The sequence below is a fragment of the Pezoporus flaviventris genome, unplaced genomic scaffold (assembly GCF_033815535.1).
Source record: "Pezoporus flaviventris isolate CSIRO_AGI_PZ_B2104156 unplaced genomic scaffold, CSIRO_AGI_Pfla_v1 ptg000554l, whole genome shotgun sequence".
NCBI lineage: Eukaryota > Metazoa > Chordata > Aves > Psittaciformes > Psittacidae > Pezoporus > Pezoporus flaviventris.
In genome coordinates, this window is record NW_026893101.1 from 180,863 (window position 1) to 208,204 (window position 27,342).

Sequence of the window (27,342 nt, forward strand, 5' to 3'; positions counted from 1 at the left end):
CCCTTCTCCAGCCCCATAGAAAAGGGGTACAAAATGTGAAATGCTAAAAGCCCCCCACAAAGAGGGGTGCAGGATCTGTGCCCTCCCCCCCCCCCCCCCCCAGCCTGTAATGTCTAAAATGGGACCAGCCCAGAGCAAAGAGGAAGCCCCAAAGTCAGCAGCTGGGGACACCCAAAGCCCCATCAGTGGTTGGAGGGTGGCTGTGGGTGGTCCCAAAACCCACAAGGGCCATAGGGAACCCCAGCATCATGGCCCAAACCTCCCAGTTCCAGTCACCCCACCAACAGCCCCCATTTACAGCCACCCCCAAATACCAACCTCTTCCTGGGGGTATCTTTACCTTCCCCGTGATATCTGTCCTCCAAGGGGTCCCCATGCTCCCCATAGGGTATGTGTGCCCCCCTGAAGCCTTTGCCCTTGGCCAGGATGGGGGTCCCCATGGTTGGGAATGCGGGATGGGGCTTGGGAACAAGAAGGTGGTAGTTGGGACCGCGTCCCCCGCCCCTGAAGCTGGAGTCACCATCTTCCTCCCTCCCATTCCAATGGAATTTATTGGCTGTTGCTGTATACCCTGGGAATTGCCAAAAGGGGACCTGGGTGCCCCCCCTCCCCCCTGCAGCAACCCACTGGCACCAAAATGCTTCAAACTCCCCCAAACAGTATGACGATGGGAGGGGGGGAACACAGCAGGGATGGACAGACACAAAAAGAGACCCCCAACCATCCGTCTCATTGGGAATGCCAGGGGGATCCATCCCATTGGGGATGCTGAGGCTAAGGGGGGACAGATGTTCCCGGTTACGGCTGTGTGAGCTGGATGCCATAGACCTCAGCTTGGCCGCAGTGCTGCCGGTGCAGGCAAGCGGCTTCCAACGAGCCCTCGGCGTCCCGCACGTTGTATTCCCCCTTCTTGCATGCCGTTGATTTGAGGTAATAACCCCCGGCAGCCGCCAAACCCACCGCGGTAACGGCTCCCACTGAGCCCAGTGACGCCACCAGCACCAACTGGCTCTCTAACGGGAGGGCAAAGCGTCGGTGGCACCTCAGTGGTGGTGTCACCCCTTTGTTTCCCTGTAGCCCCCAACTCACCGTCCACCTGCACCAGGATGCTGCCGGCCTGCCAGCCGTGCCGGTTGCTTGCGGTGCAAGTATAAAGCCCCCTGTTAGCAGCGGCGGCCCCGGCGACAGCGACGCTGTGGTTACCAGTGCCAAAGCGGAGGTTGGGAGCGGGCGGCAGCACCCAGCCATAGGTGGGGGGGGGCAGCCCCTCGGCGTGACATTCCACGCTGAAGCTGGTGCCGCGGGAGACGGTGGCCGAGGGCAGGATGCGCAGGGTGACAGTGCCTGGGCTGTCTGCACCGGGGGGGGCACCAGCCCTCACCCAAAGCACAGCCCCAGAGGCAAAAAACACCCCCAGCAAGCCACTTTTTCGCACCCCCCCCCCCCCCCCCCCCCCCCCCATGCCTGGGTCCCTCCATTGACACCCAGGTCCCTCCCTGGACCCCCAGGTTCCTCCCTGACACCCCTTGGGTCACCCCATCCTTGACTCACACTCGACAGTGATGGTGATGTTGCGCAGCGCTGTGCCATGGCTGTTGGTGGCCTGGCACTGGTAGGTGCCAGCATGGGCGCGGGTGACATTGGTGCTCATTGCCACGGGGTGGTGGCCGTCCCCAAGCTTGGTGCAGGCGACGTGGGGCTGGGGGTTGCCAGTGGCTGCACAGACCAGCTCCGCTGATGTCCCCTCAACCCAGAGCCTCTGTGCTGGGCACCCGAGCTCTGCCATGCTTGGCTCATCTGCAGGGACATGGTGGCCAAGGGGATGGGTGCTGAGTGATGATGGGTGCTGGGGCTGGGTATTGGATGATGAGACTGGGTGATGAGTGCTGGGGCTGGGTATTGGATGATGGGACTGGGTGATGATGGGTGCAGGGACTGGGTTATGATGGGTGCTGGAGCTTTGTGATGCTTAAGGGGGTGCAGGAATAATGACATTTCCAGCATAGCCACATCCCCAGCCTGGCTTCAGCATCCCCATCACTGGCACCACTGGCTCCTGTCCCCTCTGGCACTCACACTCCACTGTCACCACCACGCTGCGCACTGCAGTGCCATGCTTGTTGGTGGCCCGGCAGATGTAGCGCCCGGCATCGGCGCGGTGAACCACCCGGTGCATTCCCGACCTGCCCATGGTGCCACCGTCGCGGGTGCAGCGGGTGCTGGGTGGCGGGTCCCCATCGGCGCGACATGACAGCTCCTGCCGCTCGCCCTCCACCCAGACCCGGTGCGTGGGGCAGCCCCTCTCCGTCAGCGTGGGCTCATCTTGGGGAGGGGGCAAACAGGGCTCGTGGTTAGCGCCAGTGCTGCTGGTGCCACCGCAGCGCAGGGTACTGGTGCCACTCACACTCCACGCGGACAGTGACGAGCTGGCTCTCTGTCCCCAAGCTGTTGGTGGCATTGCATAGGTAGGTGCCGGCTCGGGAGCGGGTGACCAGCTCTGGGACCCTGGTGCTGACAGTGATGCCGTTCCGGCCACACACTACAGTGGGCACAGGGTTGCCAGTGGCGTGGCAGGAAAGAGCTTCCCATGTCCCTCGCAGCCATGTCCGGTTCCCAGGACAGTCACTCGCTGCCAGCTCAGGCATATCTGGAAAAGACGTTGGGATGTGGCAATGGGAGAGGCTGGAAAAGAAGCCTGGCTCAAACACTGTTAAACTGAGTTAATTTCAACCAAGTGACCGATCCATTGACTCCACCCAGGTCAAGACAATCAGGAACGCAGGGAGCAGCCATCGGCAGAGCAGCACTCACAGAGCACGGAGAGCTGGGTGTCCACGTCCTTTGTCACCATGGTGTCATTGATGTCCAGGCTGGCCCGGCACCTGAATCGCCGCCCGTTGTCTTCACGGCTGGCCACCAGCGGCAGCTCCAGCTGGGAATGTGGCCCCTCAGCCAGGACCCCGCTGTCAGCATCACGGAGCTGTAGCCACAGTGCCGGGGGCTCGGCAGCACTAATATGGCACCTCACCAGCACCTCGCTGCCCGCTGGAGCTGATGCTGGGCTCAGCTCTAGGACAGGTGCTGGGAAGCCTGTGGGAAAGGTGCTGGTGGTCCAATGGGATTTCGGGATGGGCTCCTATTACCCCCTCACCCGGTGCCTTACGGTAGACATGGAGCTGCCTCTGTGCAGTACGTGCAGCTGTGCCCACTGCGGCGGTGCAGATCAGCTCCTGCGGTCCCACGGTGCTGGGTGCCAGCATGGTGACACTGGTCAGCACGTCCCCAGCCACCGTCGTAGTGAAGTTCAGGCTCTGCCCGGCCAGTGTGAGGGTGAAGCGGACATCGCCAGCGGGGAAGGCGCCGGTGAGCTGGCAGGTGGCGGTGCTGGTGGTGCCGAGCTCCAGGTGGGATGGAGCCTGGAGCTGCGGTGGCTCTGGGAGAGCTGCAGGGACGTGGCATCACCAGGATCATGGATCCCAATGGCCGGACACTCACCGGGTGCCGGTGAGGACATGGAGTTGCTGGAAGTGATTCCAGCATGGCCGTGGCCACTGGGTGAAGGCAGGGAGAGATTCAGGAATGGGAAAGGGATTAGAGTTCTGGAGCTCAGCTGGGCAGCCCCAGAGAGACTGGGATGGGACTGGATGGGAACAGATGGAGATGGGAATGGGGACTGGGATGGGAACTGGACTAGGATGGGATTGGGGAGGGGATGGGAAAAGGACTTGGATGGGGTTGGGGAGGGGATGGGAAGAAGACTGGGATGGAGATGGGAAGGGGATGGAGACTGGGGCGGGGATTGGTATGGCACAAAGATGGGAATTGGGGACAGGAATAGGATTGGGATGGGATTAGGATGGAAATGGAGATGAGACTAGGATGGGAGGAGGAACGAGGATAGAGATACGATACAGAAGAAGACTGAGATGCGGATGGTAACAGGGACATGGAAATGGGATTGGGATGGAGATCAGATGAGGACTGGGATGAGACAGGATGGGGACAGGGCCATGGTGGTGCTGAGCTGCTCCAACCCTTTCCCCTGGCTGGGTCCATGGGCACCAGCACCAGGACTCACCGAACACTGAGAGCCTGATGGGGGTGGCGGCGCGGGCGAAGAGGGGCCCATGTGGCCGCAGAGACAGCTCAGCATGGCAGGTGACATCCTGCCCGTGGTCCCCGGGCCCGGCGCTTAGCACATGGGTGACAGCCACGCTGGTGCTGCCATTCACGGCACCAAAACTCGCTGTCCGCAACGTTTCAGCCCCTCGGCGCAATGTCACTGTCAAGTTGCCCACTGGAGCCACCTCCAGCACATGGCACGTGAGGTTCCTGCTCTCACCCACCGCCAAAGCTGGCACAGGTTCCAGCACCACCCGCTCCGGTAGCCCTGAGATGTGGTGACACCAAACTATCAACCACAGCCCCCCCTATCAGCACCACCCTCTTTCCCCCTCATCCTGGTACTCACGGTACACAAGGACCCCGGCGCTGGCATTGACTTGGGTGTCACCACAGTGCCCGTAGCACGTGGCGGTGCTGGGGTTCCACTGGGACACGTTGAGGAGCCAGAAGCTTTGCCACCGGTGCCCACCGGCTCCCAGAGCCATGGGTAAGGGGGTGTCCAGCCCCAATGTGGCGTTGTCCCCCGGGCAAGCGCTGCGGCTGCAGTTGATGGCCACCGAGCCCCCAAAGGGAACCATGGCCACCCGCGGCCAGGCCCTCACTGTGAACGCACTGCAGGCAGCCCCTGCAAGAGCCCCCACCAGGGGACACCCCCTGACGGCTCATCCCTGGCAACCCGTGGCTGAGGACTCTGCTTGTGAGCCCCTCCTCCCCGAAATAGGGTCTCCTGGGGATCCATCCCCCAACATTAAGGGTCCCTAGAGGCCCCCCAAAAACAGGCACCCAGTGTCTGAGGTCCTAGGGGTCCCTCCTGTGTCCCCCATGATACATGTATCTGCATGCACATGATACATGTACCTACATACACATGCTACTAAGGGGTCCTTGGTCCCCCCTCCGCCCAGAAATGGGGTCTCTTGGGGTCCACTCCTCAGTGTTAAGGGTCCCTGGTATTGGGGATTCCACCTTCCCGCTCCCCATTATGAGGGGTCCCAGCATTTGGGCTTTTTGGGGTTTCACCCTCCACCCCCAAAATTAGGAGGTCCTGGGCCTGGGTCCCCAGTCATGTGTGTATCCCCCTCCAAGGGCCCTCGGGGTTCCCCTCCCCCCACACGTTAAGGGTCCCTGGAGTTTGGGGTCCCCGGGGTCCAACCCACATCCCCTCACAGGGTTCCTCCTACCTGCAAGTGCCAGGATGAGGGGGGGCAGCAACAGCACGGCCGTGTCGGAGGGGCCCATCAGGTGCCAGCTGCTGGGGGTGGTGTAGAGAGGGGGAGGAAGAGGAGGAGAAGGAGGAGGAGGAGGAGGGAGGGGGAAGAGGAAGATGGAGATGGAGAGGAAGAGGAGAAGGAGGGGAAGAAAGAGGTGGAGGGGCAGGAAAAGCAAGAGGAGAAGGGGGAGGAAGAGGTGGAGGGGGCTTAAAAGGAAGATGGAGATCAAGAGGAGGATGGGATGGGGAAGAAGAGAGAGGGGATGAAAGCAGTGTCTGCGACCACGCAGGGAGGTGCTGGTGATGCTCCTCCTCCCGCCTCCGGCGAAGCACCACCCCCCCACCCCGGTGCTCGGTCCTGATCCCGCTCCATGTACTGTATGTGTCGGCACATGGACATGTGTCGTGTGTGCATGCAGCATAGAAACATGCCCGTGTATCGCACATAATACAGATCTGTATACCACATGCATGCAAGCATGCATCATGTGTACATGTGGGTACATGGATCATGTTCATGCAGGCGTGTATTGCATGTGCATGTAGGTACATGTATCATGCACATGTAGCCAGACATAACATTTGCATGCAAGTACATGTCTCATGCACACAGCCATGCATTGTGTGTGCCCCTACACACACTCACACACCTTGGGCACTGTCACCACCGTGGTTGTCCCCTTGTCCCTGTCCCCATCCCATGCTCCAGCCTATCTGGGCCCATGCCGCCACCTGGCGTTTTGTGCCGTGTTATGCTGTGTCATTCCACGCCGTGCCATGTCATGCTATGTCATACCATGTCGTTCCATGTTGTTCTGTGTTGTGGCAGTGCCAGCGAGCTCCAGGTGCTGCCACACGCTCACGCCATTGCCTGCCACTTGGCATCAGGCCCAGGGAATGGGGTGACACCACGTGTGCTTCCCCCTGTCACCCCAATCCCAGCTCCATCCCACCATTCCCAGTTCCCCACAGCCCTGGCTCCAGCCTCTGCCTGTACCCCCATCCCCTGCCTGTACTCCAGTCTCTTGCCCATACCCCCATGCCTTGAAACCTCCCAGTATAGCCCTGTACAGACTGGTATAGACACACAGTCCAATACAGTCCTTTGCAGACCAGCATAGCCCAGTATACCCCAGTACAGCCCAATGCAGCTTAGTACAGTCCAGTACAACTCAGTATGGCCTAGTGCGATCTACTGACATCAGATCTACTGGCCCAGCCCAGTGTAGATCTGTACAACGCAGTATGGACCCGTACAGCCTAGTATTGTTCCTTACAGCTCAGTATAATCTGTATCGACCAGTCTAGATCAGTAGTCTAGTATAGACCTGTGTAGCCCAGTATAGATTTTTATAGCCCAGTATTGACCTGTGCAGTCCAGTATGGATTTTTATAGCCCAGTATTGACCTGCATGGCCCAGTATAGAGCAGTAGAGCCTAATAGAGACCTGTACAGCTCAGTATAGGTCCATCCAGCCCAATATAGAGCCTTACAGCCCAGTATAGATCAGCAGAGCCCAATAGATCATGAAGAGCTATTTTCCCTGTGGCCACCGAGGTCTCAGGGTACCAGAGACACCCCCTCTGGCTCTGCTCACCCCCAGCAGCCAATAGCCTTTATTGGTGGAACAGGCAGCACTGGCAGCTTCAGCCTCTCATGCCGGTGTCAGAGCCAACATCCCCAGCCCCAGAATCCTGGGGTTCAGGCAGGATTCAGCCCCAATGATGCACCAACATCCCAGTGTGACCACAGCAGCCCCAAAATCAGCTTTGCATCTCCTAAAGAATGAAGCTCTGCTAACAAAGAAGCATCTCCATGGTGGGCGAGAGGTTGGTTCCCATTGCCACTGGAATTCTGACACAGGATGGCAGAACCAAGAGGCGCCCGGGGCCGTATGGCACCCTCCTATCACCACCACCTGCAGTACCGGAATCTGGACACAAGACGGAAGCAGAGAGCGGCGCCCGGCGCACCGCGCCCCCCCCCAACCTGGTTTTGTGGGGTGCAAGTTCGGCTCCCACAGCCGAAGAGCCGGGACAGAAAGTGTGCCATAGAGGTTGCACAACTGGACTTTTAGATGGGAAAGCGAGGAGCGACAGCAATGCGGTTGGCACCGTCGCAGAGCTCTCTGTGTGTTCAAGAGGATTTCTGCCTGGGCACATTCTGGGTGGGAGCAGCAGCTGGATGTTAGCACTTTGGATGTTAGGGACCTCATGCAGCTCTTGGGCCGTTCTGCGGTCAGTTCTGTGCTGTTCTGTCACTTTTTAGGTGGCTTTGAGCTCTCTTAGCTTTTTGGTTTGAGTTTTTCCTCCTGAAGCACCAGGAGGGCAAGCTGGTGCTGGGCCTCTTCAGCACACAGTGAACTTTGCAATGGTGCCAACCGCATTGCTGTTGCTCCTCGCTTTCCCACCAGACCACCATATCCCCGCTTATGCCCCCATAGCCCCCCATGTAGGGACTTCAGACCCCCCCCCATGCCCTGTAATTCCCCCATAGACCCACATGTAGGGACTCCAGAGCCTCAAATCCCCCCATAGTACCCCAGGTAGGGCAATGGGGGTGGCCTTAGGGGAGACCAGGGCTAATGTGAGGCAATGGGGGGGGCAATAGGTCTAATATAGGGGAATGGTGGGCAAGGGGGGGGGGTGTGTGTGTTAATAGGGAGTTAACCGGATCTGTCCACTGAGTTGGCCAGATCTGAGCTTGTCTAAATTGGGCTGGACTGGGCTGAATTGGAGTAAATTTTGCTGGGCGGTGCTGAACTGGGCTAAACTGAGCTTGAAATGGCTGATCAGGTCTTGGCCGTGCTGGGCTGAGCTAAACCGGGCTTAATTGTGTTAAACGGCCTAATGGGGCTCAACTTGTCTGGGCTGAGCTAGAGTGGGCTGGGCTGTAAACTGGGCTGAACTGGGTTAAATTGGGCTGGGACAAGCTGGACTGGGCTAAATTGGTCTGGACTGAGCTGGCCTAAACTGTGCTACATTGGGCTGGGAAGGGCTAAAGTGTACTGGGCTGGGCTGCGTTGGGCTAAACTGTGCTGTGCTGGGCTAAACTGGGCTGGACTGACCTAAATTGGGCTTAACAGTGCTAAACTGATCTGGACAGATGTGAATTGGGCTAAACTAGGCTGAACTGCTGGGCTGGGCTGAAGTGGGCTAAAGTGGGCTCAAGTGAGCTCAACAGGGCTAAGGTGTACTGGAGTGGTCTGAATTGGGCTAAACCCTACTGAACTGTACTAAATTGGTATGGACAGGTCTGAATTGGGCTAAACTGGGCTGAGTGGTCTAGGGTGGGCTGGGCTAAACTGATCTGAACAGGGCTAAACTGGTCTGAATTGGGCTAAAGTGGGCTGGGCTAAGCTGGAATGGACTGTGCTAAAGTTGGCTGCGCTGGGCTAAAGTGGGCTAAACGGGCTGGGCTGAACTGGGGTGAAGTGTCTGAAGTGAGATAAAGTGGGCTGGACTGGCGTGCACTGGGCTAAAGTGGAGTATACTGGGCTAAACTGGTCCAGACTGTGCTGTGTTGGGCTATATTGGTCTGAACTGGGCTAAACCAGACGTGACTGTGCTAAACCTGCCTTAACTGGGCTAATCTGTTCTGAACTGAGGCCTGTCTGAAGTGGGCTAAAGTGGGCTGGAGTGGTCTGAACTGGGACAAACTTGTCTGAACTGGGCTAAACTGGTTTGGGGTAGGCTAAACTGGTCTGAACTGTGCTAAACGGTGCTGTGCTAAGCTGGGTAAGCTACCCATGTAAACTCATGCTGCAAAGTAACCCCTGCCTTCCCCTCAGCCCCATGCTACACTTCAAACCCCTTCCTGCCCTCCTGACCTTGTCTCTCACCCTCCAGTCCCAAGCAGCAATCCTTCTACTTAACTTCCATAGTGCCATGGGTCTCAAGCTGCCCTTCATGCTCAGGACACCCACATCAAAGTCTTGGGATCTTGCCACAGCTGCCAAGTTCCTCTGTATAACCTGCAACAAACAAAGGAACCAACAGGAACACCCTGTGCTGGCCATCATCATCACCACCACCCCACCCACCAATACTGGCCCAGTCTGTAACAGCCCTCTTCCTCCTTCAAAGCTCCTCAACATTATATTTTCCTGTTCCAATCCCATAGTAGAGTCCAACACTGAGCCTCTCCTTCTCTCCAGGTCCTAGGAGTGCAATAGAGACAAATGACCACAGTGCTTGGAAAAAGTGACCTCAGCAACTATCATTTCTCTCTCCTGTCACTTCACTACTCATCCACTAAACTTCAAAGGTTTTCCATCCCTTTATTCTAACGTGTACACCCCTTGGAAAACACTAACAAGAAGTAAAAATACAGTTTTAGGAAAATGGCAAAACCCTGAAATAAGTTGTTACTTGGGTGTTCCAAGCATGGCTCACCTTGGCTAAATCACCTGCATGTCTTTTTCCACTTAAAATGTGAAAGCAAGTCTGAGCCAGGGAGTCTGTGTTAGCCTCAATGTATGATTTGTGTGGATGTGTGAGTCAGTGAATGCCAGGTTGAGCCCAAGTCTGAGCTGGAGTGTCTGTGCAGTTTAAATACATGAGACTGAACCAGTCTGTGTGGAAGCAAACCCATGTGAGTCTGAGCCCCAGAACCTGAGACAGAAAAACCCTGTGTGGTCTGAAACCAAATATAATTCAGAGCCTAACTGCATAAAAGTGAAGCTGTGCAGTCTGTGAGTTCTGAATGTAAATCTAAGGCAGAAAAAGAAGGCCAAAAAGGTAAAGCCAGAAACCAAAAGAGCCAGCTGTACCTTGTAAGGCTGTATTTACCCCAGCTGCTGGTTTGACCCACCCCTGAGCCAGGGCTGTGAGGGAGGGGCTGTGGGTAGGGCCTGGGGTATATAAGGTACAGCTTCCAAACAAGGAGCTTCTATAGGGTTTGGCTCTCTTGAAGGTAAGGTGTTTGGGGGTTTTGTGGATATCATGCTTTGTGCTTTGTTTCTGCTTTTGTTTTTTGAGTTCTTTGAAATGTTTTTTTCTGGGCTAAATATTTTAAGCTACTTTAGTATTTTTGTGTGCATGTACCAGTAAACTCTTTTGTGCTGTGGTTTTCTTTGAGGTGCTATTGTTATTGGTGGTTTTGAACTAAGCAGATTTTTTTGGTTGCTCTCAGGCACAGAAATTATGGCAAGATTTGTTTTTGTTCTCATTCCTTCTCTTTTGTCTCTGTTTGTTTTTGCATATGATGGTCATGGTTGTGGTTACTGAATGTATATACTAGTTATATGACTAGGAGATTTTTCAAGGGTGCCTTTGGGTCTGGGCTCTTATAAAAGCTAACTTGAATGCTTAGGTTTAAAGAAGACCAAAGCAGAACATTAATGTTGTTTTGGGATGTAGAAGCTGTTAAAGAAATGGTGATTTTTGGCAGGGAAAGGTTTAAGAATGGTTTTTAGCTTGTTTATTTCTCACTTTTAAAGTATAGAGGGCGCCGGTTCTTTACAGTCTGATGTAGTTAGTATTTCAGGGTGTTTGCCTCTAAAATGTTATGTGGCTGGATTTCTGGTTTCTGTTCTTTTTTTTCTAACTGCTGTTACTGCAGATGATGGAAATGAATTGGGTGGGTGCAGTAAACACCCAGGTGCATAGTATGGGATATCTGCGCAGTAATTTTGGCTTGAGACTTAAAACACTATAAAAATTAAGCAGAAAGACTAGTTTTTGTGAGAAGAGGGGTGGGGAACAGCATCAGGATAGCAGGAATAGGTCTGAAATGTGCCATAGGGATGAGAAGAAGAAAGCGGGGCATTTTATAGCACGATCTTACAGTGGGTTGGGTAGTACAGCTTGTCTGCTCAATGAGTGCATTTGATTGTGATCTGTGTTGGCGCTTCCACATCACTGCTAGGACTAAAGGTGCTAAGCCTGCTCTTTAGACCTTGTTCTTTATATCCTGACTGCTTGTGTTGGTTGTTTAAAAGCGTGTCAGGCATTTTTTTTCACTCTTTACAAGCTTAAAGCAGAGTAGAGCTTTTCCTGCAGTCAACCCATTAGTAGTCTTGTGGGGCATTGCTCCAGGTTACTTTTCCATCTGTGAGGAGGTAAGGGGTTTGTGTGTGTGTGCGGTAGCTTAGAATTGAGAAGAACATGTTCAGTGCTTTTAGTGTTTGTGTTTGGTATTGCAGGTCTTGCCCTGGATCTTTGGAGTCGGATGAGAGCTTGAGGTGAGTGAGGGAGGTAAGGAGAAAGATTGTGGGGTCGGTCACTTTTGCAGGAACCGTGGTCATTGTCTTCTGTTGCACTCCTAGGGCACGGAGGGCAGGAGAGGCCCCAGGTCAGACTGTGGAATGGCTTTGGGACAGGCGAGGCCAGTGTTGAGGAGCTTTGGAGGAGGCCGAGGTTTGGTAAGGAACAGGCCGGGCGGGATGGCTGGGGTGGTGGAGATGAGGGCCACCACAGGCTGTTCCCTGTGTTTGGTTTGTTTCTGGCAGATGATGAAGAGGAACTTGTCAACGTCTGCAGCATGGCTGGCGTCTGCCGTGGGAGTTGTGAACAGTGAGGTTGCCTCGAGACGCATGGGACTATGCAAGCTAAGTAGAGGGACTGCTTTAGGAGGCGAGGGGGTGGGAGACAGCGTCAGAATGGCAGGAAGGTGTTTGAGATGTATCATTCCAATGTAGTGTTTGATCCAGAATGTCTGAGAAGACGCTTGGAGGTGGCTGGGAGGGGAATGGTCAGTTTTAGCGAAGGTAGTGCCTGAGAGTTAAATGCCAGGGTGAAAATGTGCCAGTTGTGGGGCTTAAGTCTGGTGTGTCGTGTCAGGGGCAATAGGTAATGATCCTTGGTGAACCAGGCAAGGGTGTGAAAGTAGTGTTTGTTGTCATGGGCTCCTCACAGAGAGTTGTGCTGTGGCTGCTTCAGGCGAGGTCCAGCTTTAGTTCCTAGCCAGAAAGTTGTGCTTTAGAACTGCCTGGAGAAGTCCTGACCCTGGGAGACCTTCCTAGATACGGTTGGCCGCTTCTTGCGACGTGGGCTGGCCCCCTGCGTAGCAACGAGCGTGCGTTTTTGTGAGTATGAAAGCCCAAGCCTCATGCTGTGTGAGGGAGGCAGAAGCTCATCCCATGCAGGTGAACGTTGCCTGCGCGGGGACGCCCGCTGAGGTTGGGCCTGCCACCTGGCACTGCCATGATGATTGTTGGAGCTGGTTTGCTGATGGTCTTCCCGGGGTCCTTGGGGTTGGTAAGATAAGGAACCAGGAGAAGTATGCTTTGCTATCTGTATAGTTTTCTGTATTAATAAGCTAGCTGTGAGTTTTCTGCTTGTCTCTGGTTTTCTCTTACCTGGAATTCTTGAACTCTGGAACATCTGTGGTGGGGTTTTATAATCGCAGTGTAGTTCACTTCTCTTGGTGAGCTGTGTGAATGGACAGAAGAGCTGTGAGAATAAGCTTGGGTTTAATGAGTCAGGCAGAGAGCCTGCTTGGGAGTGGGTGTGATAGTCTATGTAGAGTTAGTGTCTGAGGCAGAGGGTGTGAGGGTCTGTGTTGAGATTGACAGGCATACACAGCCTCATATTCAGACAACCCAGGTGTCAGTGTGAGCTTAGGCTGAGTCTTAGAGGCAGATAAAGCTTTTGCTTGGTGCTGCTGTGAATAAGGCCAGGTTGTTCTTGCAGATGGCGAGATGGTTAGCCCTGTGTGAGAGGCTGATGGAGGGTTGAGCTGGGTGATGGAAGCAGGTGGGTAAATTTTTTGTTTCAGAAGGAAGCTATGCCTTATTCTCCTGGCTGGCTTATGACTTGCTCTGTGTTTTTAAATTGGTAGGTGCGGAGCGAGGTGCGAAGCAGAGCTGGGTGCCCCTGAGCTGTCTTGGACTCGGTGAGTTCTGCTTATCAGACTGAAGCAGCAAGTGAGTGAGGGTCTTGTGTTTTTTGTGAAATTAAAACCAGCTTTTCATGTTGTGTTCTGCAGGGGGTGCCCAGGATCAAAGAAGAGAAGGGAAGGCGTGCAAAGTCCAATGGAGGTAGTAGCAGAGTGACGGGAGAGGGAGTGGGGAGTTGGTGAGGGGAGGGTGTGACTTTGAACCCTCTCTCAGGGTTTGTCTGTTTGCCTTTGTGTTTCAGGTGCTGCAGGTAACTCGGGAGAGGTTAAGGTGCCAATGGTGGAGGGCTGTGAGGAGGTAAGGGGTTTGTGTGCATGTGCGGTAGCTTAGAATTGAGAAGAACATGTTCAGTGCTTTTAGTATTTGTGTTTGGTATTGCAGGTCTTGCCCTGGATCTTTGGAGTAGGATGAGTGCTTGAGATGAGTCAGGGAGGTAAAGAGAAGGATTGTGGGGTCGGTCACTTTTGCAAGAACCATGGTCATTGTCTTCTGTTGCACTCCTAGGGCACGGAGGGCAGGAGAGGCCCCAGGTCACTCTGTGGAATGGCTTTGGGACAGGCAAGCGCAGTGTTAAGGAGCTTTGGAGGAGGCCGAGGTTTGGTAAGGAACAGGCCGGGCAGGATGGCTGGGGTGGTGGAGATGAGGGCCACCACAGGCTGTTCCCTGGTTTTGGTTTGTTTCTGCAGATGATGAAGAGGAAGTTGTCAAGGTCTGCAGCATGGCTGGAGTCTGCCGTGGGAGTTCTGAGCAGTGAGGTTGCCTCGAGACGCGTGGAACTATGCAAGCTAAGTAGAGGGACTGCTTTAGGAGGTGAGGGGGTGGGAGACAATGTCAGAATGGCAGGAAGGTGTTTGAGATGTATCATTCCAATGTAGTATTTGAGGCAGAATGTCTGAGAAGACGCTTGGAGGTGCCTGGGGGGGGAATGGTCAGTTTCAGCGTAGGTAGTGCCTGGGAGTTAAATGCCAGGGTGAGAAGGTGCCATTTGTGGGGCTTAAGTCTGGGGTGTCGTGTCAGGGACAGTAGGTAAGGGTCCGTGGTGAAGCAGGCAAGGGTGGGAAAGTAGTGTTTGTTGTCTTTGGCTCCTCGCAGAGAGTTGTGCTGTGGCTGCTTCAGGCGAGGTCCAGCTTTGGTTCCTAGCCAGAAAGTTGTGCTTTAGAAGTGCCTGGAGAAGTCCTGACCCTGGGAGACCTTCCTAGATACTCTTGGCCGCTTCTTGCGACGTGGGCTGGCCCCCTGCGTAGCAACGAGCGTGCGTTTTTGTGAGTATGAAAGCCCGAGCCTCATGCTGTGTGAGGGAGGCAGAAGCTCATGCCAGCCAGGTGAACGTTGCCTGCGCGGGGACGCCCGCTAAGGTTGAGCCTGCCACCTGGCACTGCCATGATGATTGTCGGAGCTGTTTGCTGATGGTCTTCCCGGGGTCCTTGGGGTTGGTAAGATAAGGAACCAGGAGAAGTATGCTTTGCTATCTGTATAGTTTTCTGTATTAATAAGCTAGCTGTGAGTTTTCTGCTTTTCTCTGGTTTTCTGTCACCTGGAATTCTTGAACTTTGGAATGTATGTGGTGGGGTTTCATAATCACAGTGTAGTTCTCTCCTCTTGATGAGCTGTGTGAATGGACAGAATAGCTGTGAGAATAAGCTTGGGTTTAATGAGTCAGAGGCAGAGAGCCTGCTTGGGAGTGGGTGTGATCGTCTATGTAGAGTTAGTGTCTGAGCCAGAGCGTGTGAGGGTCTGTGTTGAGATTGTCTGAATCAGAATCTGTGTATGCCCCTCAACCCCTGTGTCGGTGTGAGCTTGGGCTGAGACTTAGAGGCAGAACAAGCTTTTTCTTGGCATTGCTGTGAATAAGACCCGGCTGTTCTTGCAGATGGCGCGATGGTTAGCCACGTGTGAGAGGCTGATGGAGGAGGGTTGAGCTGAGTGACAGTACCAGGTGAGTCAATTTGTGGTGTCAGAAGGAAGCTATGCCTTCTTCTCCTGGCTGGCTTATGACTTGCTATATGTTAATTTGGAGGTGCGGAGGGAGGAGCCAAGCGAGATACCTGCCCCAGAGCTGGCTTGAACCTGGTGAGCTATGCTTCGCAGACTGCAGCAACAGGAGATTCAGTGTCTTGTAATCTTCGTGGAATTTGAAACGTCCCTTGTGTTGTGTTTTGTAGGCGATACCTGGTCTCAGACATAGAACCGAAGATCTGCACAGGCCAGCGGTAAAGTGACGAGAGGGGGAGATGGCACTTGGTGAGGGAAGGGTGCAGCTTTGAGCCCTCTCTCAGCGTGTCTGCTTCCGTTTCTTTTTCAGGTGCCACAGCCAACTCGGGAGAGGTGAAGGCGCCAAGCGTGGGGAGCTGTGAAGAGGTAAGTGGGTTGTGTGTGTGTGTGTGTGTGTGTGTGATGGGTGGGCGTTGAGGAGAACATGGTGAAGGGGTTCAGTATTTGTGTTTGCTATTGCAGGGCCTGCCCTCTGCCTTTGGACTGGGATGAGTTCTTGAGGTGAGTCAGTGAGGTAAGCAGAAGGATTTTGGGTTCGGTCCCTTTTGCGAACACCCTGGTCGTTTCTCTCTATTGCACTCCTAGGACTCGGAGGGCAGGGCAGGCCCGGAATCAGACTCTCAAATCGTTTTGGGACAGGCAAGGTGAGCACAATGTTGAGGAGGTTTGGAGGATGCAGATGGCTGTGATGCGACAGGCCGCTGGGCTCGGCTGGAGTGGTGGTGATAGCGGCCAGCACAGCGTGGTCCCCTTTCTTGGTTTGTTTCTGGCAGATGATGAAGAGGAACTTGGCAACGGCTGCTGCATAGCTGGAGTCTGCTGCAGGAGTTCTGAGCAGTGAGGCTGCCTGAAGAGCTGTGGCAGGATGCACGCTAAGTAGAGGGACTGCTTTTTGAGGCGAGGGGGTGGGGGACAATATCAGAATGGCAGGAAGGGGTTTGAGATGTAGTGTTGTGATGTAGTATTTGATTCAGAATGTCTGAATGTCCGAGAACACGCTTGAAGGTGCCTGGGAGGGGAATGGTCAGCTCTAGTGAAGGTAGTGCCTGAGAATTAAATGCCAGGATGAAAATGTGCCATTTGTGGGGCTTAAGTCTGGGGTATCGTTTCATGGGCAATAGGTAATGGTCCTTGGTGAACCAGGCAAGGGTGGGAAAGTAGTGTTTGTTGTCATGGGCTCTTCACAGAGAGTTGTGCTTTTGATGCTTCATGGAAAGTCCAGCTTTGGTTCCTAGCCAGAGAGTTGTGCTTTAGAACTGCCTGGGGAAGTCCTGACCCTGGGAGACCTTCCTAGATATGGTTGGCCGCTTCTTGCGACGTGGGCTGGCCCCCTGCGTAGCAACGAGCGTGCGTTTTTGTGAGTATGAAAGCCCGAGCCTCATGCTGTGTGAGGGAGGCAGAAGCTCATCCCATGCAGGTGAACGTTGCCTGCGCGGGGACGCCCGCTGAGGTTGGGCCTGCCACCTGGCACTGCCATGATGATTGTTGGAGCTGGTTTGCTGATGGTCTTCCCGGGGTCCTTGGGGTTGGTAAGATAAGGAACCAGGAGAAGTATGCTTTGCTATCTGTATAGTTTTCTGTATTAATAAGCTAGCTGTGAGTTTTCTGCTTGTCTCTGGTTTTCTCTTACCTGGAATTCTTGAACTCTGGAACATCTGTGGTGGGGTTTTATAATCGCAGTGTAGTTCACTTCTCTTGGTGAGCTGTGTGAATGGACAGAAGAGCTGTGAGAATAAGCTTGGGTTTAATGAGTCAGGCAGAGAGCCTGCTTGGGAGTGGGTGTGATAGTCTATGTAGAGTTAGTGTCTGAGGCAGAGGGTGTGAGGGTCTGTGTTGAGATTGACAGGCATACACAGACTCCTATTCAGACAACCCAGGTGTCAGTGTGAGCTTAGGCTGAGTCTTAGAGGCAGATAAAGCTTTTGCTTGGTGCTGCTGTGAATAAGGCCAGGTTGTTCTTGCAGATGGCGAGATGGTTAGCCCTGTGTGAGAGGCTGATGGAGGGTTGAGCTGGGTGATGGAAGCAGGTGGGTAAATTTTTTGTTTCAGAAGGAAGCTATGCCTTATTCTCCTGGCTGGCTTATGACTTGCTGTGTTTTTTTAAATTGGTAGGTGCGGAGCGAGGTGCGAAGCAGAGCTGGGTGCCCCTGAGCTGTCTTGGACTAGGTGAGTTCTGCTTATCAGACTGAAGCAGCAAGTGAGTGAGGGTCTTGTGTTTTTTGTGAAATTAAAACCAGCTTTTCATGTTGTGTTCTGCAGGGGGTGCCCAGGATCAAAGAAGAGAAGGGAGGGCGTGCAAAGTCCAATGGAGGAGTAGCAGAGTGACGGGAGAGGGAGTGGGGAGTTGGTGAGGGGAGGGTGTGACTTTGAACCCTCTCTCAGGGTTTATCTGTTTGCCTTTGTGTTTCAGGTGCTGCAGGTAACTCGGGAGAGGTTAAGGTGCCAATGTTGGAGGGCTGTGAGGAGGTAAGGGGTTTGTGTGTGTGTGTGGTAGCTTAGAATTGAGAAGAAGGTGTTCGGTGCTTTTAGTGTTTGTGTTTGGTATTGCAGGTCTTGCCCTGGATCTTTGGAGTAGGATGAGTGCTTGAGATGAGTCAGGGAGGTAAAGAGAAGGATTGTGGGGTCGGTCACTTTTGCAAGAACCATGGTCATTGTCTTCTGTTGCACTCCTAGGGCACGGAGGGCAGGAGAGGCCCCAGGTCACTCTGTGGAATGGCTTTGGGACAGGCAAGCGCAGTGTTGAGGAGCTTTGGAGGAGCCCGAGGGTTGGTAAGGAACAGGCCGGGCAGGATGGCTGGGGTGGTGGAGATGAGGGCCACCACAGGCTGTTCCCTGTTTTTGGTTTGTTTCTGCAGATGATGAAGAGGAAGTTGTCAAGGTCTGCCGCATGGCTGGAGTCTGCCGTGGGAGTTCTGAGCAGTGAGGTTGCTTCGAGATGCGTGGGACTATGCAAGCTAAGTAGAGGGACTGCTTTAGGAGGCGAGGGGGTGGGAGACAATGTCAGAATGGCAGGAAGGTGTTTGAGATGTATCATTCCAATGTAGTGTTTGATCCAGAATGTCTGAGAAGACGCTTGGAGGTGGCTGGGAGGGGAATGGTCAGTTTTAGTGAAGGTAGTGCCTGAGACTTAAATGCCAGGATGAGAAGGTGCCATTTGTAGGGTTTATGTCTGGTGTGTCGTGTCGGGGGCAATAGGTAACGTTCCATGGTGAACCAGGCAAGGGTGGGAAAGTAGTGTTTGTTGTCATGGGCTCCTCACAGAGAGTTGTGCTTTTGCTGCTTCATGGAAAGTCCAGCTTTAGTTCCTAGCCCGAAAGTTGTGCTTTAGAACTGCCTGGAGAAGTCCTGACCCTGGGAGACCTTCCTAGATACGGTTGGCCGCTTCTTGCGACGTGGGCTGGCCCCCTGCGTAGCAACGAGCGTGCGTTTTTGTGAGTATGAAAGCCCGAGCCTCATGCTGTGTGAGGGAGGCAGAAGCTCATCCCATGCAGGTGAACGTTGCCTGCGCGGGGACGCCCGCTAAGCTTGAGCCTGCCACCTCGCACTGCCATGACGACTGTCGGAGCTGGTTTGCTGATGGTCTTCCCAGGGTCCTTGGGCTTGGTAAGATAAGCAAACATGAGAAATGTCCTTTACTGTATCCTTTACTAGTTCCATCCTTTCTGATATTATTAAGGTTGTGGAGAGTTCCGTGTTTGTCTCTGGTTTTCTGTCCCCTGGATTTTTTGAACTTTTGAACATCTGTGGTGGCTTTTTATAATCACAGTGTAGTTTTCTACCTGTGATCATGTGAGTGACCAATAACATTTCTTATCGTTTATGTTTGAGCAATGGTCCGTGCAGGGACGTAGTTTTGGCAGCCAGGGTGTTTAGGATGTTCCTGGGAAGACGGTTCCCGCTGATTTATTCCAGGGAGGCAGAGATAGGCTTGGCAGGGAGGAGCGGAGGCAGAGTTTGGGCCCGTGGGAAAGGCATCAGGGTGTTGCATTTGGCACGCGTGTGAGCATATGTAGATGCGTGGAAGCGTGTATGGGCTTTTGTAGTCTTAGGGCTTGTGTGTGTGCATGGGACCTGGGTTGTAGATTTAAAATATTTTTCCTGTCAGGTCTTTAGATGTTTAGAAACTAAAATTGCCAACATGGGATTTTTTTTCTTTTCCTCCCCAAGTTGGGTTTTTTTACTGCTTCCAGCCAGTGTGCGAGGTGACGTTCGTCACTGCCTATGGTTGAGCGGCGGTCGGTGCAGGTACGGGGTTTTCAGGCAGGGTAATTTTGAGGCTTTAGGGAATTGAGTTGCTGAGAATTCCTGACGCCAGGCTGGGGGGGTGTTGTTTTGTATTAGGAAAGAACATGTGAGAGTTGGTGTGGCAGCCCTTAAGTCGCTGTCTCATATAGGGGTGGAGGTGGTGGTTAAGTATGTTTCGGTGCAGTGAGTGTTGTCTGTTGGGTGCACGTAGTTAGCTTTGCAGACATAGAGAAAAATAAAGCGAGGGGAGGATGTTTAGAGGTCATATTGTAATGATACTGAGAGAAATGTATTTTTGTCTGCAGGTTAGTGTGTAGAGGACCTGTAGATTGCAGAGGAGCTCCTTCTGTTTCTGGATGGCGATTGGCAGCATGTAGAAGATTTCAGAGGCAGGAAAGCTGTCGGTATCAAATGGAAGGCTGCATTGCCGTGTGTAAAGGACGTCTGATGATGGTTATGTGACAAAGCATGCTACCTGTCGAGCATCTTGTGTAAGTAGTAAAGCGTTGTTGGATTTCTGAGGATGCATTGTAAAATGTGAATGATGTCATTTATGTATGTAAATGCATTTAAATGAAATGTATGATGTGACCTTACATGAACTTGGTTAATTAGTAAATGTTATTGGTATTGGCCTCCGAATGCTGGTGTTAGACTTCGAATGCCGGTGTTAGGCTTGGAAAGCTGGTGTTCACCTTAAAATGAATGTCTTAGTGCTAGAATGCTGGTGTTAGTCTTAAAATGGATGTCTTAGTCTCAGAATGTTGGTGTTCGTCTTAGAGCGCTGGTGTTAGTCTTAGGGTGCGTATCAGTCTTAGAATGCATGACAGCGTTAGAATGTCGGTCTTAGTCTCTGAATGGTGGTGTTAGTTTTAGAATGCATGTCAGTGTTAGTTTGTGGGTTGTTGTCTGTTTAGGGCTTGTGTGTCTGGGTGGGATGTGGGTTGTTGATTTAAAATGTTTTCCCTTTTTGGATTTTGAGATATTTAGAAACAAAAAGTCGCAGATGGGGGGTGTTGTTTTTCTCTCTCTACCGGCAGGGGATTTTTTCCCCGGTCCCGGCTGGTCTGCGAGGCGACATTTGTCAACGCTTCTGTTTGAGCAATGTTGGGTGCAGGGACGGTGTTTTGGCAGGCAGGGTTTTCAGGATGTTCCCATGAGCGCGGTGCCCGTGTATTTATTCTCAGCGAGGCAGGGGTAGGCATCGGAAGGGAAGAGCAGAGGTGGGTTTTGGAGCAGTGAGGCCGGCGGCAGGGGAATGCGTTTGGTATGTGTGTGAGCGTATATAGATGCGTGCAAGCGTGTGTGGGCAGTTCTAGGCTTTGGGCTTTTGTCTTTGCACCGAACGTGGGTTGTCAATTTAAAATGTTTTTAGAACTTGGATGCTTTTACAACTTAAAAGTTTTTAGAAATTAGTGTCTAATTGGAGAAAGTACTGTCTCAAAGGAGAACTTAGTGTCCAAATGGTGATTGTAGTGTCTAATTGGTGATCCTTGTGTCTAAGTGGAGAACCTTGTGTCTAAGTGGAGATCCTTGTGTCTAACTGGTGATCCTTGTGTCTAATTGCAGAACCTAGTGTCTAACTGGAGAACTTTGTGTGTGCTTGGAGAAGGTAGCATTTCAATGGACAAGTTATAGATTCAATGGAGAACATAGCGTTCCAAAGCAGAACATAGCATTTCAATGCAGATTTTGGCGTCTGAATGCCGAACTTCGCATTTGAATGCAGAATTTAGTATTTCAGTGCAGAACTCAGCGTTTCGATGGATAAATTACCATTTCAATACAAAATTGAGTGTTTCAATAGAGAATTTCTTGTTTCATTTCTGAACTTAACGTTTCACTGAAGAACTTAGTGTTTCAATGCAGTATTTTAGTGTCTTAATGGAGAATTTAGCGTTTCAATGGCGTCTAACCCAGGATAATCTAAAGCCGGCTAAGCTAATCTGACCCGGGATAATCTGACCCGGGATAATCTGACCCGGGATAATCTGACCCGGGATAATCTGACCCGGGATAATCTGACCCGGGATAATCTGACCCGGGATAATCTGACCCGGGATAATCTGACCCGGGATAATCTGACCCGGGATAATCTGACCCGGGATAATCTGACCCGGGATAATCTGACCCGGGATAATCTGACCCGGGATAATCTGACCCGGGATAATCTGACCCGGATTAATCCGGCCCAGAAAAATCTGACCCGGGATAATCCGACCCGGATTAATCCGGCCCAGAAAAATCTGACCCTAAATTTTACCCTAATCCTAAACCTAACTCCCTAACACTACCCCTCACCAAAGAAGTCTCCCTAATCCTTATCCCTAAAATACACTAGGCTAATCTGCAACAGCCAGACTGTGTTAAACTGGGCTGGACTGGATTAAATTTAGCTGGACTGGATTAAACTGGGCTGGACTGGATTGAACTGGGCTGGACAATGTTAAACTGTGCTACAGTGAACTGAACTACACTGGTCTGGATCTAACTGAGCTGGACTGGATTAAAACGGACTGGACTGGGTTAAACTGGCCTTGTCTGGATTAAACTGAGCTGGACTGGTTAAACTGGACTGGACTGGGTTAAACTCAGACGGACGGGATTAGAGTGGGCTTGAGTGAACTAAACTGGGCTGAATTAAACTGAGATGGACTGGATGAAACTGGGTTGGACTGTGTTAAATTAGGCTGGACTGGATTAAACTGGGCCGGACTAGGTTAAATTGTCTTGGGCTGGATTAAATTTATCTGCCCTTGATTAAACAGGGCTGCACTTGATTAAATTTAGCTGGACTGGATTAAATTGGGCTGGACTGCATTAAACTGAGCTGGACTGGGTTAAAATGCGCTGGGCTGGATCTAACTGAGCTGGACTGGATTAAACTGAGCTGGAAGGCGTTGAAGTGGGCTGGCCTGGATCAAACTGAGCTGGACTGTGTTTAAAGTGGGCTTGACTGGGTTAAACTGGGCTGGGCTGGATTGAAGAGAGCTGGACTGGATTAAACTGGGCTGGACAGGGTTAAACTGTGCTAGAGTGAACTAAACTGGGCTGGGCTGGATCAAACTGAGCTGGACTGGGTTAAACTGGGGTGGATTGGATTATACTGAGCTGGTGTGTATTAAATATGGCTGGGCTGGACTGGGTTAAACTGGGCTGGGCTGGATTGAACAGAGCTGGCCTGGATTAAACTGGGCTGGCCTGGATTAAACTGGGCTGGAGTAGATTATACTGAGCTGGGGGGTATTAAATATGGCTGGAGTGGATTAAACTGGGCTGGGCTGTATCAAACTGGGCTGGATTGGGTTAAACTGGGCTGGATTGGGTTAAATTGAGCCGGAGTGGATTAAACTGGACTGGACTGGGTTAAGCTGGGCTGGAGGGGCTTATACTGAGCTGGAGTGTATTAAATATGGCTGGACTGTGTTAAACTGGGCTGGGCTGTATCAAACTGGGCTGGACTGGGTTAAAGAGGGCTGGGCTGGATTGAAGTGAGCTGGACTGGATTAAACTGGGCTGGGCTGGATCAAACTGAGCTGGACTTTGTTAATGTGGGCTGGACTGGGTTAAACTGGGCTGGACTGGGTTAAACTGAGCAGGACTGTGTTAAACTGGGCTGGGCTGGATCAAACTGAGCTGGACTGTGTTTAAACTGGGCTGGAATGGGTTAAAGTGGGCTGGGCTGGATTGAACTGGTCTGGACTGGATTAAACAGGGCTGGACAGGGTTAAACTGTGCTAGAGTGAACTGAGCTGAGCTGGACTGGATTAAACTGGGCTGGACTGGGTTAAACTGTGCTAGAGTAAACTGAACTGGGCTGGGCAGGATTAAAGTGAGCTGGACTGGGTTAAACTGGGCTGGATTATATTGAGTTGGAGTGTATTAAATATGGCTGGACTAGGTTAATCTGGGCTGTGCTGGATTGAACTGAGCTGGACTGAATTAAATTTTGCTGGACTGCGTTAAAAAGTGCTAGAGTGAACTGAAGTGGGCTGGTCTGCATTAAACTGAGCTGGACTGGGTTAAACTGGGCTGGGCTGGATCAAAGTGAGCTGGACTAGGTTAAACTGGGCTGGACTGAGTTAAACTGGGCTGGACTGGGTTAAATTGAGCTAGACTGGATTAAACTGGGCTGGACTGGGTTAAACTGTGCTAGAGTGAACTAGGATCAAAGTGAGATGGACTAGGTTCAACTGGGCTGTGTTGGATCAATCTGAGCTGGACTGGGTTAAACTGCTCTGGCCTGGGTTAAACTGAGCTGGAGTGGATTATACTTAGCTGGAGTGTATTAAATATGTCTGGACTGGGTTAAACTGGCCTGGGCTGTATCAAACTGGGCTGGACTGGGTTAAACAGGGCTGGGCTGGATTGAACTGATCTGGACTGGATTAAACTGGGCTGGACTGGATTAAACTGGGCTGGGCTGGATCAAAGTGGGCTGGACTGGTTTAAAGTTGTCTGGACAGGGTTAAACTGGGCTGGGCTGTATCAAACTGGGCTGGACTGTGTTAAACTCGGCTGGACTGGGTTAAACTGGGCTGGGCTGAACTGAGATGGACTGGATTAAACTGCTCTGGACTGGGTTAAACTGGCCTGGGCTGGATTGAACTGAGCTGGACTGGATTGAAGTGGGCTGGATAGGGTTAAACTGTGCTAGAATGAACTGAACTGTGCTGGGCTGGATTAAACTGGGCTGGAGTGGGTTAAATATGGCTGGACAGGGTTAAACTGGGCTTGGCTGGATCAAACTGGGCTGGACAGGTTTAAACTGTGCTAGAGTGAACTGAACTGTGCTGGGCTGGATTAAAGTGAGCTGGACTGGGTTAAACGGGGCTGAACTGGGTTAAACTGGGCTGGGTTGGATCAAACTGAGCTGGATTGTGTTTAAAGGGGGCTCGACTGGGTTTAACGGGTCTGAACTGGATTATTCTGAGTTGGAGTGTATTAAATATAGCTGGACTGGCTAAACTAGGCTGGGCTCGATTGAACTGAGCTGGAGTGAATTCAGTTGTGCTGGAGTGGGTTAAACAGTGCTAGAGTGAACTGAAGTGGGCTGGGCAGGATTAAAGTGAGCTGGACTAAGTTAAACTGGGGTGGGCTGGGTTGGATTAAACTGGGCTGGACTGGGTTAAACTGTGCTCGAGTGAACTGAAGTGGGCTGGGCTGGGTCAAAGTGAGCTGGACTGGGTTAAACTGGGCTGGGCTGGATGAAACTGAGCTGGACTGTGTTTAAAGTTGGCTGGACTGGGTTAAACTTGGCTGGGCTGGATTGAACTGAGATGGACCGGATTAAACTGGTCTGGACTAAGTTAAACTAGGCTGGACTGGATTATACTGAGGTGGAGTGTATTAAATGTGGCTGGCCTGGGTTAAACTGGGCTGGACGGGGTTAAACTGGGCTGGACAGTGTTAAACTGGGCTGGACAGTGTTAAACTGGGTTGGGCTGTATCAAACTTGGCTGGCCTGGGTTAACCTGGGCTGGCCTGGGTTAAACTGGTCTGGAGTGGATTATACTGAGCTGGTGTGTATTAAATATAGCTGGATTGGGTTAAACTGGGCTGGGCTGGATCAGACTTGGCTGGACTGGGTTAAACGGGCTGGACTGGGTTAAACTGGGCTGGACTGGATTATACTGAGCTGGAGTGTATTAAATATGGCTGGCCTGGGTTAACCTGGGCTGGGCTGGGTTAAACCGGGCTGGAGTGTATTATACTGAGCTGGTGTGTATTAAATATGGCTGGATTGGGTTAAACTGGGCTGGGCTGGATCAGACTTGGCTGGACTGGGTTAAACGGGCTGGACTGGGTTAAACTGGGCTGGACTGGGTTAAACTTTCCTGGGATGGATTGAATTGATCTGGAGTGGATAAAACTGGGCTGGACAGGGATAAGCTGTGCTAGAGTGAACTGAGCTGGGTTGGACTGTATCAAACTGGGCTGGGCTGGGTTAAACTGGGCTGGGGTGGATCAAATTGGGCTGGACTGTGTTTAAAGTGGGCTGGACTGGGTTAAACTGGGCTGGAGTGAGTTAAACTGGGCTGGAGTCTATTAACTATGGCTGGAGTGGGTTTAACTCGGCTGGGCTGGATCAAACTGGGCTGGCCTGGGTTAAACGGGGCTGGGCTGGATCAAACTGGGCTGGACAGGGTTCGAGTGTGCTAGAGTGACCTGAACTGGGGTGGGCTAGATGAAACTGAGCAGGACTGGGTTAAACTTTGCTGGGCTGGATCAAACTGAGCTGGGCTGTGTTTAAAGTGGGCTGGACAGGGTGAAACTGGGCTTGACTGGGTTAAACTGGGCTGGGCTGGATGGAACTGAGCTGGAATGGGTTAAACTGGGCTGGGCTGGATTGAACTGAGCTGGACTGGGTTAAACTGGGCTTGACTGGGTTAAACTGAGCTGGACTGGGTTAAACTGGGCTGGGCTGGATTGAACTGAGCTGGACTGGGTTAAACTGGGCTTGACTGGGTTAAACGGAGCTGGACTGGGTTAAACAGGGCTGGACAGGGTTAAATTGTGCTAGAGTGAACTGTACTGGGCTGGGCTGGATTAAAGTGAGCTGGACTGGGTTAACCTGGGCTGGGTTGGATCAAACTGAGCTGGATTGTGTTTAAAAGGGGCTGGACTGCGTTAAACTGGGCTGAACTGGATTATTCTGAGTTGGAGTGTATTAAAAATGGTTGGAGTGGGTTAAACTGGGCTGGGCTAGATTGAACTGAGCTGGACTAAGTTAAATTGGGTTGGACTGGGTTAAACAGTGCTAGAGTGAACTGAAGTGGGCTGGGCAGGATTAAAGTGGGCTGGGCTGGATCAAACTGAGCTGGACTAGGTTAAACTGGGCTGGGCTGGATGAGACTGAGCTGGAATAGGTTAAACTGGGCTGGAATGGAGTATACTGAGCTGGAGTGTATTAAATACGGCTGGACTGAGTTAAACTGGGCTGGGCTGGGTTAACCTGGGGTGGACTGGGTGAAGCTGGGCTGGACTGGTTTAAACTGAGATGGAGTGTATTAAACTCGGCTGGACTGGAGTAAACTGGGCTGGCCTGGATTAAATTGAACTGGGCTGGGTTAAACTTGGCTGCGCTGGGTTAAATTGAGCTGGACTGGGTTAAACTGGGCTGGGATGGATTGAACTGATCTGGAGTGGATTAAACTAGGCTGGACAGGGTTAAACTGTGCTAGAGTAAACTGAACTGGGCTGGGCTGGATGAAACGGGGCTGGTCTGGGTTAAACTGGGGTGGATTGCATTATACTGAGCTGGTGTGTATTAAATATGGCTGGACTGGGTTAAAGTGGGCTGGGCTGGATCCAACTGGGTTGGACTTGGTTAAAGTGGGCTGGGCTGGATTGAATTGAGCTGGACTGGATTAAACTGGGTTGAGCTGGATTGCATTGAGCTGGACTGGATCAAACTGAGCTGTCCTGGATTAAACATGACTGGGCTGGGTTAAACATGACTGGGCTGGGTTAAACTCTGCTGCTGTGAACTAAACTGGGCTGAACTGTGTTAAACCGCGCTGGGTTTGATCAAATTTAGGTGGACTGGATTAAACAGGTCTGGACTGGATTAAACAGGGCTGGCCTGGGTTAAACTGGGCGTGGCTGGATTAAACTGGGCTGGACTGTGTCAAACTGAGTTGGGCTGGATTAAACTGAGCTGGACTGGGTTAAAGTGGGCTGGGCTGGATCCAACTGGGCTGGACTGGGTTAAACTGTGCTGGGCTGGATCAAACTGGGCTGGACAGGGTTAAACTGGGCTAGAGTGAACTGCACTGGGCTGGGCTGGATTAAAGTGAGCTGGACTGGGTTAAAGTGGATTGGGCTGGATCAAACTGAGCTGGACTGTGTTTAAAGGGGGCTGGACTGGATTAAACTGGGCTGAACTGGATTATACTGAGGTGGAGTGTATTAAATATGGCTGGACTG

General features: G+C 52.3%; 1 protein-coding gene across 2 annotated transcripts; it reads right to left on the minus strand.

Annotated features, from left to right (window-relative positions):
* Positions 1–750: 750 nt before the first annotated feature.
* LOC133263979 (intercellular adhesion molecule 5-like) lies at positions 751–5,435 on the minus strand. Of its 2 annotated transcripts, XM_061443869.1 has the most exons (10): positions 5,307–5,435; positions 4,472–4,750; positions 4,079–4,390; positions 3,164–3,442; positions 2,812–3,090; positions 2,405–2,647; positions 2,077–2,322; positions 1,552–1,797; positions 1,090–1,353; positions 751–1,013 (listed from the first exon to the last, which is right to left on the minus strand). In XM_061443869.1, exons 1-10 carry the CDS (start codon positions 5,362–5,364, stop codon positions 799–801), a joined length of 2,421 nt encoding a protein of 806 aa, XP_061299853.1. In that variant the 5' UTR covers positions 5,365–5,435; the 3' UTR covers positions 751–798. The 2 variants fall into 2 exon arrangements, with proteins under 2 accessions (XP_061299853.1, XP_061299854.1); XM_061443870.1 differs by lacking the exon at positions 1,090–1,353 and having other exon boundaries at positions 890–1,013; positions 5,307–5,434.
* Positions 5,436–27,342: the final 21,907 nt, after the last annotated feature.